The following is an 18,799-nucleotide window of genomic DNA, read 5'->3' as shown; positions in this document are numbered from 1 at the left end:
CTGTCCTCACTATTTACCAGCCTACCAATTTTCATATTGTTTATTTTTTCCCCCGTTGTCACAGAGCTGCAATGCAGGAGAGTGACCGGACTAGTCTGAAGGACAGTGGGCAGGGAGAGAGTGAGGAGGGAGACAGTGACTGCGACACTGGCACAAACTCACCCATTGAGCAGCTGCTCGAAGAGGGACTGAGCGACTTGCTGTCCCGGGGTGGCTGGACGACACCAACAGGTGAGAGGAGTCTTTGCGTTTGCATGTCCTGTCTCTGACCGACTGTCCCTGCCATTGCGTCTGTCTGTCTCTCTCTCTCTGAGGGTGCATCTGTCTGTCTGTCTGTCTCTCTGTCTCTGTTGGTGTGTCTGTCTCTTCCCCCCCCCCCCCCTCTGTCGGTGTGTCTTTCTCCCCCCCTCTCTCTCTGTCTATCATGAGTAATGGTCTGGGATGTGGATGATAAAGTCAGGGATATTTGATTTGGCAAAACCGAGCAGAACAACAACAGTACTCTAGTCCAAGCTGAAAATGGGCTGATTCAGATAGTGAGTGAGCACAGCCTGACTGAGAGATTGGTCAGTTAGTTGTAGCTCTGAATGAGGGATAACCACAACATCAGTAAGGCCAGTGAACATGACAGCAAACACAGTCTCTGAAAAACAGTCCGATTCCCCTCTGACGTTCCATTAAACGTGTTTTGAGGTGTGTGTTGGCTGTTATTTTCTATTTCATTCCATTGGTTTTATTTTTAAGGTTTAGATTGAGTTTTTATTTTATATTCCAACAGTACAAACATTTTCAGGATCCTTTATTCTTGACCCACCAGCATTGTGAACAGCGCATTCGGATCCCTCGAGTGTGCACGTGCTGTTAGAATTTGATCAATTTTACCACCTTGTTGGAACTCGGGAAATGTCCTTCAGCATTCCTTGTTTTTTGTTACTTTGTGTTTGCTGATTCAATAGTTGGGAAACTAGGATCAGGAGACAAAGCCTAGAAATTGGAGCGAGACCTTTCGGAGTGAAACTAGGAAGGTTGGGTGGCACGATGGCACAGTGGTTAGCGCTGCTGCCTCACAGCGCCAGGGACCTGGGTTCGATTCCCGGCTTGGGTCACTGTCTGTGTGGAGTTTGCACGTTCTCCCTGTCTCTGTGGGTTTCCTCCGGGTGCTCCGGTTTCCTCCCACAGTCCAAAGATTGGCCATGCTAAATTGACCCTAGTGTTAGGGGATTAGCAGGGTAAATATGAGGGATTACGTGAATAGGGCCTGGGTAGGATTGTGGTCGCTGCAGACTCGATGGGCCAAATGGCCTCCTTCTCCACTGTAGGGATTCTATGATTGAGATTTTATGACACGGAATGTTAGTAAAAGTTTGGGACTCTTTTGACAAAGTCTATTGATAGTCAATCAAATTGTTAATTTTAATTCCGAGCTCAGTCACCTTTTGTTATCCAGTGGTGTTGAGGGATCTGGGTCAAAGGTGGGGATATGGAGTTAGGCCACAGGTAGCACAGTGGTTGGCGCTGCTGCCTCACAACACCAGGGACTCTGGTTCAATTCCCAGTTTGGGTCACAGTCTGTGTGGAGTTTGCACATTCTCCCTGTGTCTGCGTGGGTTTCCTCTGGATGCTCTGGTTTCCTCCCATAGTCCAAAGATGTGCGGGTTAGGTGGATTGGCCATGCTAAATTGCGCCTTAGTGTCAGAGGGACGAGCTAGGTAAAGTCATGGGGTTATGGGGATAGGGCCGGGGGTGGGATTGTGGTTGGTGCAGACTCGATGGGCCGAATGGCCTCCTTCTGCACTGTGGGGATTCTATGATCTATGATATATCTCACTAAGCAGTGATGGAACAGGTTCGAAGGGCTGAAGAGCCTCCTCTTGTTCCTGTGCAAAGAAGGGGGGCTCTTGCTGTCTCGAGTAATTAGTGAGCTGTGATGCAAATGGTACATTTGGATTTTAAATATCCCAAACATGCAAACCTCCAGTTCCTCCCTCCCACACGAGGCCATCTACCTTTTCTTAAAGTGGCTGCATCTTGTTGCAATCTCTCACTGCTACACTTTAATATCTAACACATTCTCCCTCCCTTCCATTCTGACAAAAGGGCTCGAAACATTGTCTGTCTGCCTCCTTACAGATGTTGCCAGGCTTGCTGAGTTTTAGAACATAGAACATAGAACATAACAGCGCAGAACAGGCCCTTCGGCCCACGATGTTGCACCGACCAGTTAAAAAAAAACTGTGACCCTCCAACCTAAACCAATTTCTTTTCGTCCATGAACCTATCTACGGATCTCTTAAACGCCCCCAAACTAGGCGCATTTACAACTGATGCTGGCAGGGCATTCCAATCCCTCACCACCCTCTGGGTAAAGAACCTACCCCTGACATCGGTTCTATAACTACCCCCCCTCAATTTAAAGCCATGCCCCCTCGTGCTGGATTTCTCCATCAGAGGAAAAAGGCTATCACTATCCACCCTATCTAAACCTCTAATCATCTTATATGTTTCAATAAGATCCCCTCTTAGCCGCCGCCTTTCCAGCGAAAACAATCCCAAATCCCTCAGCCTCTCCTCATAGGATCTCCCCTCCATACCAGGCAACATCCTGGTAAACCTCCTCTGCACCCTCTCCAAAGCCTCCACATCCTTCCTGTAATGTGGGGACCAGAACTGCACACAGTACTCCAAGTGCGGCCGCACCAGAGTTGTGTACAGTTGCAACATAACGCTACGACTCCTAAATTCAATCCCCCTACCAATAAACGCCAAGACACCATATGCCTTCTTAACAACCTTATCTACTTGATTCCCAACTTTCAGGGATCTATGCACACATACACCTAGATCCCTCTGCTCCTCCACACTATTCAAAGTCCTCCCGTTAGCCCTATACTCAACACATCTGTTATTCCTACCAAAGTGAATTACCTCACACTTCTCCGCATTAAACTCCATCCGCCACCTCTCGGCCCAACTTTGCAACCTGTCTAAGTCTTCCTGCAAACTACGACACCCTTCCTCACTGTCTACCACACCACCGACTTTGGTGTCATCAGCAAATTTGCTAATCCACCCAACTATACCCTCATCCAGATCATTAATAAATATTACAAACAGCAGTGGCCCCAAAACAGATCCCTGAGGTACACCACTTGTAACCGCACTCCATGATGAATATTTACTATCAACCACCACCCTCTGTTTCCTATCCGCTAGCCAATTCCTGATCCAATTTCCTAGATCACCCCCAATCCCATACATCTGCATTTTCTGCAGAAGCCTACCATGGTGAACCTTATCAAACGCCTTACTAAAATCCATATATACCACGTCCACTGCCTTGCCCCCATCCACCTCCTTGGTCACTTTCTCAAAAAACTCAATAAGGTTAGTAAGGCACGACCTACCTGCCACAAAACCATGCTGACTATCACCTATCAATTCATTACTCTCCAAATAACTATAAATCCTATCCCTTATAATTTTTTCCAACATCTTGCCGACAACAGAAGTGAGACTCACCGGTCTATAATTCCCGGGGAAGTCTCTGTTCCCCTTCTTAAACAATGGGACAACATTCGCTAACCTCCAATCTTCTGGTACTATACCAGAGGCCAACGACGACCTGAAGATCAGAGCCAGAGGCTCTGCAATCACTTCTCTTGCCTCCCAGAGAATCCTTGGATAAATCCCATCCGGACCAGGGGATTTATCTATTTTCAGACCCTCCAGAATATCCTGCACATCCTCCTTATCAACTGTAATACTGTCTATTCTACTCCCCTGCAACCCAGTGTCCTCCTCAGCTATATTCATGTCCCCTTGCGTGAACACTGAAGAGAAATATTGGTTCAATGCTTCACCAATCTCCTCCGGTTCCACACATAACTTCCCTCTGCCATCTATAACTGGCCCTAAACTTGCCCTAACCAACCTTCTGTTCTTGACATACCTATAGAACGCCTTAGGATTCTCTTTAACCCTATCCGCCAAAGTCTTCTCATGTCCCCTTTTAGCCCTTCTAAGCTCGCTCTTCAACTCCCTCTTAGCCAATCTAAAGCTTTCTAGTGCACTACCCGAGTGCTCACGTCTCATCCGAACATAAGCCTCCTTTTTCTTTTTAACCAACAAAGAAACTTTTTTGGTGCACCACGGTTCCCTAGCCCTACCAATTCCTCCTTGCCTGACAGGGACATACCTATCACAGACTCGCAGTAGCTGCTCCTTGAAAAAACTCCACATGTCGGACGTTCCCAGTCCCTGTAATCTCCTAGTCCAACCTATGTTTCCTAATTCTCTCCTAATAGCCTCATAATTACCCTTCCCCCAGCTAAAACCACTGGCCCGAGGTTCATGCCTATCCCTTTCCCAGCATCCTTTGTTTGTTTCCAATTTCAGCATCTGCAGTTTTTTGCTGATCTGAGTGTACACTTGCAATTATCTGATTAAAGACATCCCGAGTGTCCATTTGGCACAGGAAAGCCACCCACGCCACCAGGGGACTCTCTGGTTGTCATGAATGGACCTCCAGCTAATGTATGAAGCCGCCTTGAGTGGCGTCTAGAGATGGATGAGGGACCAGTCGGTCTCTGTTCTTGAAATCACGTTGCTTCGGGCGGGCAGATGTTAAGGTTTTCCCAAAGCAGTTGGGAGTCAGTTGAATTTTGATGACACTTTGACAGCTTTCATGGAGTAAGAGTTTTAACAAAACCAGGTTAAAGTCCAACAGGTTTATTTGGTAGCAAATGCTTTCATGGGAACAGGATGAGGCCATTCAGCTACTTGATACTGTTCCACCTTTCAATAAGACCGTGACTGATCTGTGTACTGATTCCATCCACCCTCCTTCGTTCTCTAATCTTTTGTCTGACAAACATCTATCAAACTCAGTTTTGAAATTTTCCATTGATTGTTGGCCTGAAGAGTTTTTTTTGGTGGAGCGAGTTACAGATTCCCTTTGGCGTGAGGGGAGTGCAATCTGGCATCACCCCTCAAGGGCCTGGCCCCCATTTTTAAAGTGTAGCCCCCCCCCCCTTTATTCTGGAATCTTCTCCCACAAGTGGAAAATTGTTTCTCTCTATGTACCAAATCAATTCCTCTCATCAGCTTAAACATCTGAATTAGATCAACCCTTCCTCATCTATACTCGAGGGAAGACCAGCCTAGTCGCTGCACAATGGTTAGGACTGCTGCCTCACAGCGCCAGGGACCTGGGTTCGATTCCCAACTTGGGTGACTGTGTGGAGTTTGCACGTTCCCCCTGTGTCTGCATGGGTTTCCTCTGGTTACTCCGGTTTTTCCCCTAAGTCCAAAGATGTGCGGGTCAGGTGTTCTGGCCATGCTATATTGCCCCTTAATGATCCGGGATGCAAAGGTTAGAGGGATTAGTGATGAGGCCTAGGTGGGATTATTGTCGGTGCAGGCCCGATGGGCCAAATGGCCTCCTCTTGCATTGTAGGGTTTTTATGATCAATGCAGGAGAGATGGTGGCATAATGGTAATGTCACTTGACTGGTAATCCAGAGATACAGGTAAATAGTCCAGACACGCGAGTTCAAATCCCACCACTGCAGCTGAAATGAACTCAGTTAATAAAAATCTGGAATTTAAAACTCTAGTCTGCATAAATGTGACTGTTATCTATCATTGTCAAAGAACAAAGAAAATTACAGCACAGGAACAGGCCCTTCGGCCCTCCAAGCCTGCACCGACCATGCTGCCTGACTTAACAAAAACTCCCTACCCTTCCGGGGACCATATCCCTCTATTCCCATCCTATTCATGTATTTGTCAAGACGTCCCTTAAAAGTCACTACCGTATCCGCTTCCACTACCTCCCCCGGCAACGAGTTCCAGGCACCCACTACTCTCTGTGTAAAAAAATCTGCCTCGTATATCTCCTTTAAACCTTGCCCCTCGCACCTTAAACCTATGCCCCTTAGTAATTGACTCTTCCACCCTGGGAAAAAGCTTCTGACTATCCACTCTGTCCATGCCTCTCATAAGCTTGTAGACTTCTATCAGATCTCCCCTCAACCTCCGTCGCTCCAGTGAGAACAAACCAAGTTTCTCCAACCTCTCCTCATAGCTAATGCCCTCCATACCAGGCAACATCCTGGTAAATCTTTTCTGTACCCTCTCCAAAGCCTCCGTAGTGTGGTGACCAGAATTGAACACTATATTCCAAGTGCGGCCTAACTGAGGTTCTATAAAGCTGCAACATGACTTGCCAATTTTTAAACTCAATGCCCTGGCCGATGAAGGCAAGCATGCCGTATGCCTTCTTGACTACCTTCTCCACCTGCATTGCCACTTTCAGTGACCTGTGTGCCTGTACACCCAGATCCCTTTGCCTATCAATACTCTGAAGGGTGCTGCCATTTACTGTATGTTTCCTATCTGTATTAGACCTTCCAAAATGCATTACCTCACAATTGCCCAGATTAAACTTCATCTGCCATCTCTCCGCCCAAGTCTCCAACTGATCTATATCCTGCTGTATCCTCTGATGGTCCTCATCGCTATCCGCAAATCCACCAACCTTTGTGTTGTCCGCAAACTTACTAATCAATCCGGTATATATAAATTACAAACAGCAAAGGTCCCAGCACTGATCCCTGAGGAACACCACTTGTCACAGCCCTCCATTCAGAAACACACCCTTCCACTGCTACCCTCTGTCTTCTTTGACCGAGCCAGTTTGTATCCACCTTGCTAGCTCACCTCTGATCCCGTGTGAATTCACTTTCTGCACCAGTCTGCCATGAGGGACCTTGTCAAAGGCCTTACTGAAGTCCATGTAGACAACATCCACTGCCCTACCCTCATCAATCATCTTTGTCACTTCCTCGAAAAACTCGATCAAGTTCGTGAGACACGACCTCCCCTTCACAAAACCATGTTGCCTCTCTCTAATACGTCCACTTATTTCCAAGTGGGAATAAATCCTGTCTCGAAGAATCCTTTCCAATAATTTCCCTACCACTGATGTAAGGCTCACCGACCTGTAATTACCTGGATTATTCTTGCTACCCTTCTTAAACAAAGGAACAACATTGGCTATTCTCCAATCCTCTGGGACCTCCCCTGTAGCCAGTGAGGATACAAAGATTTCTCTCAAGGCCCCAGTAATTTCCTCCCTGGCCTCTCTCAGTATTCTGGGGTATATCCCATCAGGCCCTGGGGACTTGTCTACCTTAATGTTTCTCAAGAACCCCAATACCACTTCCTTTTTGATCTTAACATGACTCAAACTATCTCCACATCCTTTCCCAGGCTCATCATCCACCAAGTCCTTCACTTTGGTGAATACTGACGCAAAATACTCATTTAATACCTCGCCCATTTCCTCATAACAACTCATTTGGTCCCCTAATGTCCTTTAGAGAAGGGAATCTTACCTGGTCTGGCCTGTGAGTGACTGCAACCACTGCAATGTGGTTGACTCTTAGCTGCCCTCTGAAATGACTGAATAAGTCTCAACAGCTCAAGGACAGTTAGGGATGGGTTACAAATGCTGGCCTTGCCAGTGGCGCCCACACCCTGTGAAAGAATGATGGGGAAATAAAGCCTGAATGTGTAAATTTAGTCTCCAAAGCTTCACTGAATTTAGTTGCATACATCACAGGGCAGGATTTGAACTCAGTACCTCATAACTGATGATTCAAAGCCAGAGCGGCAAGCTCATTGTAAACAATCAGATAAAAGCAAAACACTGTGGATGCTGAAATCTGAAACAAAAACAGAAAATGCTGGAAAATCTCAGCAGGTCTGACAGCATCTGTGAAGAGAGAAATAGAGCCAACGTTTCGAGTCTGGATGATCCTTGACCGTTTGCCAGAGCTCAATTAGCCCCGACTGTCACAAAATAATCAATATCTCCCAGATGGGAAACTGGACACAAAATGTGTAGAAAATAGGGGAAAATATCAGTGATGTAGCAGCAGTTGTTTCTCTAAGGGACATCGTTTCAGACTCTGTAGAGGAAGCTTTAACTCTGTATCTAACCCGGTGCTGTATCTGCCCTGGGAGTGTTTGATGGGGACAGTGTTGAGGGAGCTTTACTCTGTATCTCACCCCGTCCTGGGAGTGTTTGATGGGGACAGTATAGAGGGAGCTTTACTCTGTATCTAACCCTGTGCTGTACCTGCCCTGGGAGTGTTTGATGGGCACAGTGTAGAGGGAACTTTACTCTGTATCTAACCCCGTGCTGTACCTGTCCTGGGAGTGTTTGATGGGGACAGTGTAGAGGGAGCTTTACTCTGTATCTAACCCTGTGCTGTACCTGTCCTGCGAGTGTTTGATGGGGGCAGTGTAGAGGGAGGTTTGCTCTGTATCTAACCCTCTGGAGTTAGTTACCCAGTGTGCAGCATTCCATTTCATCTTAATGAGTATATTTAGATGTCTATCATGTAGTTGGAACAGGATTGTTTCTGACTGTTCTGTTTTCTGTTGCTTGTTTCAATGCTAGGATTGAGAGCCAGTACAGGTGAGGAGCTGAGCCTAGAGGAACTCTGTTGGATGCTGCCATCACCATTACCGTCTGATTATAAGGAGAATGTCTTCAAGCCCGAGGTGGTTGAAAATTCTCCACCCAGCTGCGACGATGAGAAGAACACCTTCTCAACTTTTGGCAAGGATTCGCTGGAGTTTTATCCCAGGACAGAGGAGCCGGCTGTCAACGGGTCCCTTCTGACGGAGATGAGTGCCCTTTTCCAGCTCCTGCTGTCACAGAAAGCCGAGGCCTATGCAGAGTCGAGCCCTGAGCTGCTTTTAAAGCTCTCGGGCCGGAGGAGCATCTCCAGTGACGGGGAAGGGGACGCGAGCGGCACATCGAGCGGGGGCAGGTTTCCTGGGTGCAGTGGTCCCAGCAATAGAGCCAGACATCTCCCTGTGGTGCAGGAGACCACAGAACAGCGAGAGGAGACAGAGCTGGACTTCCATCGACTGGTTTAACAGTGAGTGAGTGATTGTTAAGTATTCAAAATCGCTGGCGATGCAGTTATTCCCCCCTCCCCCTCCATTAACCGATCGATACCTTAAACTAAAAAGCAGTTCTTGGTATGTGGGTGCCACGTGCAAGGCTAACATTTATTGGCCATCCCTTGTTGCCCGTTAACTAGATTCTGATCACCTTTGAACAGCTGGTCATAATTCTTTATTCTAGAGGGTGCTTGAAGGAGAACATCCCTCTGTCTACATCAATAGGGACGAAGTAGAAAGGGTCGAGAGCTTCAGGTTTTTAGGTGTCCAGATCACCAACAACCTCTCCTGGTCCCCCCATGCTGACACCATAGTTAAGAAAGCCCACCAACACCTCTGCTTTCTCAGAAGACCAAGGAAATTTGGCATGTCAGCTACGACTCATCAACTTTTACAGATGCACCAAAACATTCTTTCTGGTTGTATCACAGCTTGGTATGGCTCCTGCTCTGCCCAAGATCGCAAGGAACTACAAAAGGTCGTGAATGTAGCCCAATCCATCGCGCAAACCAGCCTCCCATCCATTGACTCTGTCTACATTTCCCGCTGCCTCGGCAAAGCAGCCAGCATAATTAAGGACCCCACGCATCCCAGACATTCTCTCTCCCACCTTCTTCCGTCAGGGAAAAAGATACAGAAGTCTGAGGTCACGTACCAATCGACTCAAGAACAGTTTTTTCCCTGCTGCTATCAGACTTTTGAATGGACTTACCTTGCATTATGTTGATCTTTCTCTACACCCTAGCTATGACTGTAACACCACATTCTGCACTGTCTCCTTTCCTTCTCTATGAACGGTATGCTTTGTATAGCATGCAAGAACCAACTTTTCACTATGTTAATACATGTAACAACAACAAATCTAATCAAGTCCAGGGGCACCCATGGGTTGGTGTAGGATGAGGGTCACAGATAGGTCCAGACTAGATCTCCTTCCCTGAAGGAACATGAGTCAACCAGTTGGGTTTCTGATCGTCTGGCGTCTTCTCACGGTCGCTTTTACTGAGAAACTCTGATTTCCAGATTTTCTTTGAACAGCCAGAGTGAGATTTGAACTCTGTTCTCTTTTGTTCAGTCACGTGACTATGACAGCCTCATGGGCTCTGTTGGACACTCCAATTTTTGAGCAAGTTCTGGCAGATTTGGTTGCAGGGGAACAGACGAGAGGTTGGGACTGTCGGGGAGAGCAAGAAGAAGGTGTAAAATATAGAGAAAAGTTCACTTGAGGTTTCAGGGACCACGTTGAGGTGAGGAGAAATTCCTTCACCCAGAGGGTGGTGGAATTCACTGCCACAGAAAGTAGTTGAGGCCAAAACATTGTGTGATTTCAAGAAGAAATTAGATAGAGCTCTTGGGGCTAAAGGGATATGGGAGGAAGGGGGGGGGGGGGGGGATCAGGATATTGAATTCGATGACCAAAATGAATGGTGGAGCAGGCTTGAAGGGCCGAATGGCCTACTCCTGCTTCTAGTTTCTATGTTCCAAATTCCCTTACCCACTGATAGGAAGATGGCATGTGATCTGTCCCATTACAATGGGTAATAGAATTCCCCCTCTATGTACAATGGATAGAATATAACTCTTCAAATCGTAGGTACAGTACAGACTGAGGCTGTTTGGCCCATCTTACTGCCCCAGCTTTTCACTGGAGCTATCTAATTAGACCCACTACCTCTCTTCTTCCCCCCCCCCCCACCTTTGTTCTTTCCATAGCCTTTTCCTTTCAATAAATGATTACTGGGTCGGTTTGTTTGCGCCGATGTTATTGGCATCCATGCCAGGTGTTTCCTCTGGTTCATTCAGGGTGTGGCTCTGTTAGTGCCGTTCTCATGGACAAACTGAGTGACACACACACAGCCACCCGGGAGTTTCCAAAGTGATTCTTTTCCACATAAATGATCCGATTTACCTTCAGGCTTGTTGAAAACATTTTCAAACGGGGCGCGTTGCCAGAGACTGTCGTGTCAACTCTCGGTTTGCTTTGTAATTTCTCCCATCTTGTCCAATGGCATACAGCATTTATGCTCTCACTCCACGATCTCGGCCCACATTCCCGGCACAGTGTGAGTGCTGCACTGTTGGAAGTGCCATAACTCCCAGGAGTTCAATCAGGTCTGTCCTCTCCCCTGTGAGCTATGAGGAGAGGTTGGAGAAACTTGGTTTGTTCTCACTGGAACGACGGAGGTTGAGGGGCGACCTGATAGAAGTCTGCAAGATTATGAGAGGCATGGACAGAGTGGAAAGTCGGAAGCTTTTTCCCAGAGTGGAAGAGTCAATTATTGGGGGCACAGGTTTAAGGTGCGAAGGGCAAGGTTTAAAAGAGATGTACGAGGCAGATTTTTTACAGAGTAGTGGGTGCCTGGAACACGTTGCCGGGGGAGGTAGTGGAAGCGGATACGGTAGTGACTTTTAACAGGCATCTTGACAAATACATGAATAGGATGGGAATAGAGGGATATGGTCCCTGGAAGGGTATGGGGTTTTAGTTAAGTCGGGCAGCATGGTCGGTGCAGGCTTGGAGGGCTGAAGGGCCTAATCCTATGCTGTAATTTTCTTTGTTCTTTGTGTGTAAAGGGGAAACTGGGCAACTACGCGGGGAAGAAAAGATGGATATGTTGATGAGAATGATATAAAGAGGGGTGGGAGGCTCGCTGGTGGAGGGGTGTGTGTATTTGAGGAGGGGGGGTGGGCATGCGTGTCAGGAAGGGTGTGTGTGTGTTGGAAGGTGTCTGCACTGAAAATCCCAAGTACTGCTTTCTCTCACAATCCCTACAATGCAGAAGGTGGCCATTCAGCCCATTGAGTTTGCACTGACCACAATCCCTCCCAGAGCCCCACGTATTTACCCTGCTAGTCCCCCTGACACTAAGGGACAATTTAGCATGGCCAATGCACCTAACCAGCACATCTTTGGACTGTGGGAGGAAACTGGAGCACCCGGAGGAAACCCTCGCAGACACAGAGAATGTCTGTCTGTGTGGAGTTTGCACAGCGACCCAAGCTGGGAATTGAACCCGGGTCCCTGGCGCTGTGAGGCAGCAGTGCTAACCACTGTGCCGCCCCTTGTTTAGCGTTAGCCTTACTATTGGAGTTCCAGTTGTGCATTAAATATGGGGAAGAGTTCATGAGCCTAGCCCCTCGGTCTGTATATTATTGACACATTTACTTTCTGTTGTAGATCTCATGCGCCGATCATCGCGAAGAGTTGGATGAATCTGGAGGAGGCTGGTCGTTCATCAAAAGTCACGTCTGTTCCCAATTGGTTCCTGAGGGAAGTTGGGTGCAAAGTTGAAGAAACCAATGGATCTGGGAGTTCAGAATTCTGCTGCATGGAGTACCTGGCCTGGATTGACACTGATTTACCACTGGGCCCCCGACACCCTCCCTCCGGGGGGGGCACTGAATGGGTGTTGAAGCGATGGGTCAGAACAGCAGAAACTTCCAGCATAGTCACTGAGCTAAGTGCCTCCCGTCCCAGGACTGGACCCTGTGGGAGTGTTGATATTTTTATGTGAATTCATCAAAAGGATTTTGTAAATATTTCTCCATGTTTTACAGGTATCTTACTGAAAAGATGTTTTTGATGAATGTTTTGACCTTGTCCTGTATCTATCGCAGTTAAATACGACAAAATATTTTTCTATTCTATTTAATGATTTATTCCCGACTCCATGCCTAGGATTTATATATTTGTATATTTTTCTGTCACCTTCCTTTGTTACTCAAACTGCCAATGTATATTTTGCTTTTTACAATAAAAGTTGTGGAAACTTGGAGGAATTTAAATGTGACGTGGGCTTTACAGCAAGAACTTCAGTGAAAGGTTCAAAGCTCATCTGCCACCAGCACCTTTGTCCAAATGACCAGTGTCAGTGTTGGCAGACGTCTCCACTCTGGGGGCCGGAAGGGCAGCACGGTGGCACAATGGTCAGCACTGCTGCCTCACAGCACTAGGGACCCAGGTTCGATTCCCAGCTTGGGTCACTGTCTGTGTGGAGTCTGCATGTCCTCCCCGTGTCTGCATGGGTTTCCTCCGGGTGCTCTGGTTTCCTCCCACAGTCTGGAAGATGTGCTGGTTAGGTGCATTGACCCAAACAGGTGCCGAAGTGTGGCAACTTGGGGAATTACACAGTAATTTCATTGCAGTGTTAATGTAAGCCTTACTTGTGACTAATAAATGAATGAACTAAAAGGTCCAGGGAGATATTGCCCAGTTAGCTGAATATTGCTGGTTGGAAATGTCATGGCATCCAATAGAAACAGGCTCAGGATGGAAACTATAATGGTCAGCACTGATTTCATAAGGGATGCATCTGCTCTGGTTCAAAGATGTTCAGGTTAGGTAATTCGCCAGACTAAATTGCTCCTTAGTGTCCAAGATATGTAAGTTAGATGAATTAGCCATTGTAAATGTTACAGGATAGGCTAAGAAGTCTCAACACCAAGTTAAAGTCCAACAGGTTTATTTGGAATCACGAGCTTTTGGAGCGCAACTCCTTCATCACCTGTGCCCACCCCAGTCCAACGCCAGCATCTCCACATCATGGTTTCAGGATAGGAGGGGAGGGCTTGGGCAAGATGCTCTTTCGGAGAGTCAGTGCAGACTCAATGGGCCGAATGGTTTAATTCTGCACTGTAGTGATTCTATGATTCTGTTGAGCTCTTCGAAGTAACATCAGAAAGGTAGATAGGGTAATGTTGTGGATGTAATAGACAAGAACCTTGGTCTTTGAGCTAAGGCGTTGAGTAAAGTCAGTGCAGGTGGGATCAGGACAGAAAAGTGGCGACAAAATTGAAAATGGAACGGGGATTGAGTTGCTGCTCAAACTAGCAGAAGGTCGAAATGTGTGTCCCACTGGAATCGGTGCTGGGACCACTACAGTTGGTCAACTTGGGCCAGAGAATTAAGTGTACGATAAATTTGTAGATTATAGAATCAACAGTGTAGAAGGAGGCCATTCGGTCCATTGAGCCTGCACCGACAATAATCCCACCAGGTACTGTCCTATCCCCATAACCCCACATGATCCCTTCGTGTCAGAGGAGCAATTTAGCATAGCCAATTAACCTAACCCGCACATCTTTGGACTGTGGGAGGGAACTGGAGCACCCGGAGGAAACCCACACAGACACGGGGAGAACATGCAGACTCCACACAGACAGTGACCCAAGGCTGGAATTGAACCTGGGTCCCTGGCACTGTGAGGCAGCAGTGCTAATCACTGTGCTGCCCCCAATGATAAATCAAATTGAGATAGAAGAGGGCAGTGACAAAGTACAAGACATTAGTAAGTCTTCAGAATGACTGTAATTAGTGCAATAAATGTGTGTTAGTACATTCTGGTAGGATGAATAAGGTGAAATAGTCACTGGGAAACAAGGATCGAAATGGGGCGAAGGAGCAAAGTGATCCATAGTTACAGATGCATCATTAACACTCGCAATGCAGAGGGCCAAATTAAATGCAAATGAAACACTGATTTAATTTATTGTCATATGTATTGGTATACAGTGAAAAGTATTGTTTCTTGCGCACTATACAGACAGAACATACCGTTCATAGAGAAGGAGAGTGCGCAGAATGTGTTAGTCATAGCTAGGATGTAGAGACAGATCAACTTAATACAAGGTAGGTCCATTCAAAAGTCTGACAGCAGCAGGGAAGAAGCTGTTCTTCAGTCGGTTGGTACGTGACCTCAGACTTTTGCATCTTTTTCCCGAAGGAAGAAGGTGGAAGAGAGAATGTCCAGGGTGTGTGGGGTCCTTAATTATGCTGGCTGCTTTGCAGAGGCAGCAGGAAGTGTAGACAGAGTCAATGGATGGGAGGCTGGTTTGTGTGATGGATTGGGCTACATTCACGACTTTTGTAGTTCCTTGCGGTCTTGGGCAAAGCTGGAGCCATACCAAGCTGTGATGCAACCAGAAAGAATACTGGGAGGGGTAACATTGAAAAGCAGAGAAGCTATTTGACGTTTACATAGAACCTTGCGTAGACTACATTTGGTTTACGATGCACAATTCTGATTTCCATATAATGAGGATAGAGTGTGACTGGAGAAGTAATAACAGAGGAGATGGAGATTCGAGAAATGACTCAAAGATTCATGAGGAGGATTGAGAGGCGGCACGGTGGTTAGCACTGCTGCCTCACGGTGCCAGGAACCCAGGTTAGATTCCAGCCTTGGGTGCCTGTCTGTATGGAGTTTGCACATTCTCCCCATGTCTGTGTGGGTTTCCTCCAGGTGCTCCAGTTTCCTCCCACACTTCGAAGGTGTGCAGGTTAGGTGGATTGGCCGTGCTAAATTGACCCTTCGTGTCCTGAGATGTGTAGGTTAGGGGGATTAGCGCGGTAAATATTTGGTTATGGGGAACAGGTCTGGGTGGGATTGCCCCTTAGTGTTGGGGGATTATGTGGGGTTACAGGTAGAGGGCTTGGGTGGGATTGTTAGTGCAGTCTCAATGGCCTGAATGGCTTTCTGTGCTGTAGGGATTCTATACCATCAGGAAACATGGAAGGGCAGGAAAGTGTGATGCATCCCCATTTAAACAGTTACAACACAAGAATTTAAACTGACTAATATGGAGCAAAGTACTTGTGAGAATGCCAAAGGTTATTTTATTTAGTGATTTAGGAGACTGGCTAATTTTAGCTGGCGCTGTGGACCAAACTGATGAGTACAAAATTCGTCTTGTTGAAGAGAAACCGCAGTCTTGTTCATGGCTGTTAGAGAATTTCAAACAATATCTAAATGATCACTCCCAGCAATGTGTCTATATTGGCAATGCTCCCCCTCCCCACACATGATGATGGGACACAGGTCGTGTGATTTTCCCCATCGGGTGACAGTTATGGAGGGTCTCTGCGATTTCTACATCACCGACGATGGCCGCTCCTGGGAATGAGAAACTACTAAATAAAAACACGCCGACACCAGAAAGAGATGTGAGGTATTGCCTACTCTGATCCTCCACCTTTCCTTAGGAACACCAACTCTTCCATTCCATCCGGGATGTCCTTTTCGTAAGGTGCTGAGCAGGGGTGGAATGTGGAGAGATAGCGAGGGTTACGACGGACTGAGCTCAGGAATGCAGTCGCTGCTGGGTCAGTTACACCATTGGCCAGGATCACTGAGCCTTCGGACAGTAGTCCTTCCTTCTCCAGCAGGCCGATGTCCCTCAGATAGTCCGCACTCTGCCCCTGGCTCAGGAACACAAAGTCAAACTTCTCCACCCCGAGCAAAGACTTGAATCGAGGAATGGCCTCAGTCGAAGGGCCAGTGATCACCTGGAACTGGAGCCACAAGAGAAGTGTCAGAACTGAATGCTCGGTTTGTTTCGGATGCGGGGGCTTCATCAGAGGGGACAGAAGATGCTCTCAGTGGATGGATAGTAAGAGAAACACGTACACTCGAATCAGTGGGTTTCTGGGGCTCAGGGAAGCACTCGCCTCTCTGTCAAAAGATCGTGAGTTCAAACCCCACTCCACTGACCAGCACAAAATCCAGTCTGACGTTCCAATACAGCGCAGAGAGTGCTGCACTGTCAGGGATACCATCTTTCAATGACAAGTTCAAACAAGATCCTTCATGTAATGAGAAAAAGTGGCTGAAAGGCCTCCCCTGTTCCATTGTGACAGTATCAAAGGGCTGAATGGCCTCTGTCTGTTCCTGTGTAGCAGTATTGAGGGGCTGAATGGTCCTCTCCTCTTCCTGCGTAAATATCAAGGGGCTGAATGGCCTCTGGCTGTTCCTAAGCAACAATATCGAGGGGCTGACTGACCTCCTACTGTTCCTGTGTAACAGTATTGAGAAGCTGAATGGCCTCCTCATATTACTGTGTAACAGTATGGAGGGGCTGATTGGCCTCCTCCTGTGAGGTTCCTCTTCATAACTAATGGTATGGGTCAGGGGTCTGTGTCTGTCCCCCCCCGCAAACACAGCGAAGGAGCGAAGTCACCGTGACTACCCTGGTTACCTGTGTGTGTTTCAGTCCAGCCACCAGTATCATTTCCTCAGCAACCTCGGCAGTTTTGGGATCTTGCTCCAAGGTGTACAGCTGAGCTCCGGGGGAGAGGAGCCGAGCGATGCGAATTGCTGAATAACCACAACCTGTTCCCAGCTCCAGAACGCTGACCGGGACAATACGCCGCACCGTCGCATCGAGGATCTGACCTGGGAGACACCCACAGTTACACACAACACTCCGCGATGGATTTTACAGAATCTTACAGGCCAGAACGAGGCCATTCAGCCCATCATGTCTGTGCTGGCATTGTGAAAAACGTTACTCAATTAAACCCACTATTTTTCAGCGAGTGGCACTTTCTTTCACCTCTGATTCAGAAGGTTGTGGATTCAAGGCCCACTCCAGAGAATTGAGAACAAAATCTAGGCTGACACTGAGTGCAGTCCTACGGGAGTGCTGCACTGTCAGTGGGTCAGTACTGAGGGAGTGCTGCACTGTCAGAGGGTCAGTACTGAGGGAGTGCTGCACTGTCAGAGGGTCAGTACTGAGGGAGTGCTGCACTGTCAGAGGGTCAGTGCTGAGGGAGTGCTGCACTGTCAGAGGGTCAGTACTGAGGGAGTGCTGCACTGTCAGAGGGTCAGTGCTGAGGGAGTGCTGCACTGTCAGAGGGTCAGTACTGAGGGAATGCTGCACTGTCAGAGGGTCAGTACTGAGGGAGTGCCGCACTGTCAGAGGGTCAGTGCTGAGGGAGCGCCGCACTGTCAGAGGGTCAGTACTGAGGGAGTGCTGCACTGTCAGAGGGTCAGTACTGAGGGAGTGCCGCACTGTCAGAGGGTCAGTACTGAGGGAGTGCTGCACTGTCAGAGGGTCGGTGCTGAGGGAGTGCCGCACTGTCAGAGGGTCAGTACTGAGGGAATGCTGCACCGTCAGAGAGGGGCAGTGGAATTAGTTTGGGATTAATACAGGGCCACGGGGGAAGGGGGGGGCGGGGGAGCAGTGCAGTGGAATTGGTTTGAGGATTGATACTGGCCTATGGGGATAGAGCTCGACAGTAGGATTTGTTTGGGATTGATACAGGACTATGGAGAGAGAGCGGGGCAGTGGGATTAGATTGGGATCGATACAACGATATGGAGCAATGGGGTTTATTTTGGGATTGATCTGGGTAAGAGCTCACACAGACATGATGGACTGAACATGTCTGAGCTTGAAGCTAGCTGAAAGGGTTTGGAGTTATAATCTCTCTGCCCAGATAGTGTGGAGGTTCCGCTTACCTTTCTCAGGGCCAGTGCTGGTCACACACACGTATCTGCGGCACCACTTGTCCAAGGTGCTCAGCACACTCTCAGGCTTCCCATGTGTCGAGTGCATCAGAACATAACGGAACACCCGTTCTTCCCGGGAAATTCCGGTCAGGCGGGTCCACAACCAGCTCAGGAATCGCTGACGGTAGAGGCGGAACAGCCGGCGGTCATAGCGGCTCGCAAGGGCAGTACAAACCGGCAGTACGACGGCAGCCAGAACAGGAAACCACATCTTCAGCTGAGAGCAACACAACATTCAAAGTCTTACTGACCCCCGAGGAACTCCACATCCTGCAGTAACTGCGACTGACAAACCTTTCCACTAAAACAAACCGTTGTGGCTCTGTGGGTAGTTCAATCTTGCACCTGAGTCAAAAGGTTGTGAGTTTAAGACCCTCTCCATGGTCTTGAGCACGAACTGCTACAGACATTCATTCCTGCTGCGTCTACCGAGGGAGCCCTGCACTATCAGAGGGACAGTACTGAGCGAGTGCTGCACTGTCAGAGGGGCAGTACTGAGGGAGTGCTGCACTGTCAGAGGGGCAGTACTG

At 47.9% G+C, this 18,799-nt stretch overlaps 2 protein-coding genes across 2 annotated transcripts in view; one reads left to right on the top strand and one right to left on the bottom strand.

Moving 5' to 3' along the window:
* Nucleotides 1–12,754, top strand: part of pcdh12 (protocadherin 12) — a 32,822-nt gene extending 20,068 nt beyond the window's left edge. Inside the window, exons 4-6 of the mRNA XM_078231789.1 lie at nucleotides 65–231; nucleotides 8,468–8,958; nucleotides 12,158–12,754. Of these exons, the coding sequence (XP_078087915.1) occupies nucleotides 65–231; nucleotides 8,468–8,952 (652 nt within the window). The 3' untranslated portion in view covers nucleotides 8,953–8,958; nucleotides 12,158–12,754. The remainder of the gene's footprint in view (nucleotides 1–64; nucleotides 232–8,467; nucleotides 8,959–12,157) is intronic.
* Nucleotides 12,755–15,578: 2,824 nt separating this feature from the next.
* LOC144505651 (transmembrane O-methyltransferase homolog) lies at nucleotides 15,579–18,517 on the bottom strand. Its single transcript, XM_078231788.1, has 3 exons — nucleotides 18,219–18,517; nucleotides 16,954–17,150; nucleotides 15,579–16,270 (listed from the first exon to the last, which is right to left on the bottom strand). The coding sequence occupies exons 1-3, from the start codon at nucleotides 18,502–18,504 to the stop codon at nucleotides 15,935–15,937; spliced, it is 819 nt and encodes a 272-aa protein (XP_078087914.1). The 5' UTR covers nucleotides 18,505–18,517; the 3' UTR covers nucleotides 15,579–15,934.
* Nucleotides 18,518–18,799: the final 282 nt, after the last annotated feature.

Source organism: Mustelus asterias, chromosome 16 (genome assembly GCF_964213995.1).
Source record: "Mustelus asterias chromosome 16, sMusAst1.hap1.1, whole genome shotgun sequence".
In the NCBI taxonomy this organism is placed as follows: Eukaryota; Metazoa; Chordata; class Chondrichthyes; order Carcharhiniformes; family Triakidae; genus Mustelus; species Mustelus asterias.
The sequence above is the reverse complement of the archived record's forward strand: the minus strand, read 5'-3'. Positions and strand labels throughout refer to the sequence as shown.

Excerpts from the sequence above, each read along its gene's own strand:
- LOC144505651 (XM_078231788.1), bottom strand. The coding sequence starts at position 18,504 with ATGTTGTGTTGCTCTCAGCTGAAGATGTGGTTTCCTGTTCTGGCTGCC. Across the intron at positions 17,151-18,218 it reads CAGCACTGGCCCTGAGAAAG|GTCAGATCCTCGATGCGACG; the intron begins GTAAGCGGAACC and ends GGTGTCTCCCAG. Across the intron at positions 16,271-16,953 it reads CTGGACTGAAACACACACAG|TTCCAGGTGATCACTGGCCC; the intron begins GTAACCAGGGTA and ends TTGTGGCTCCAG.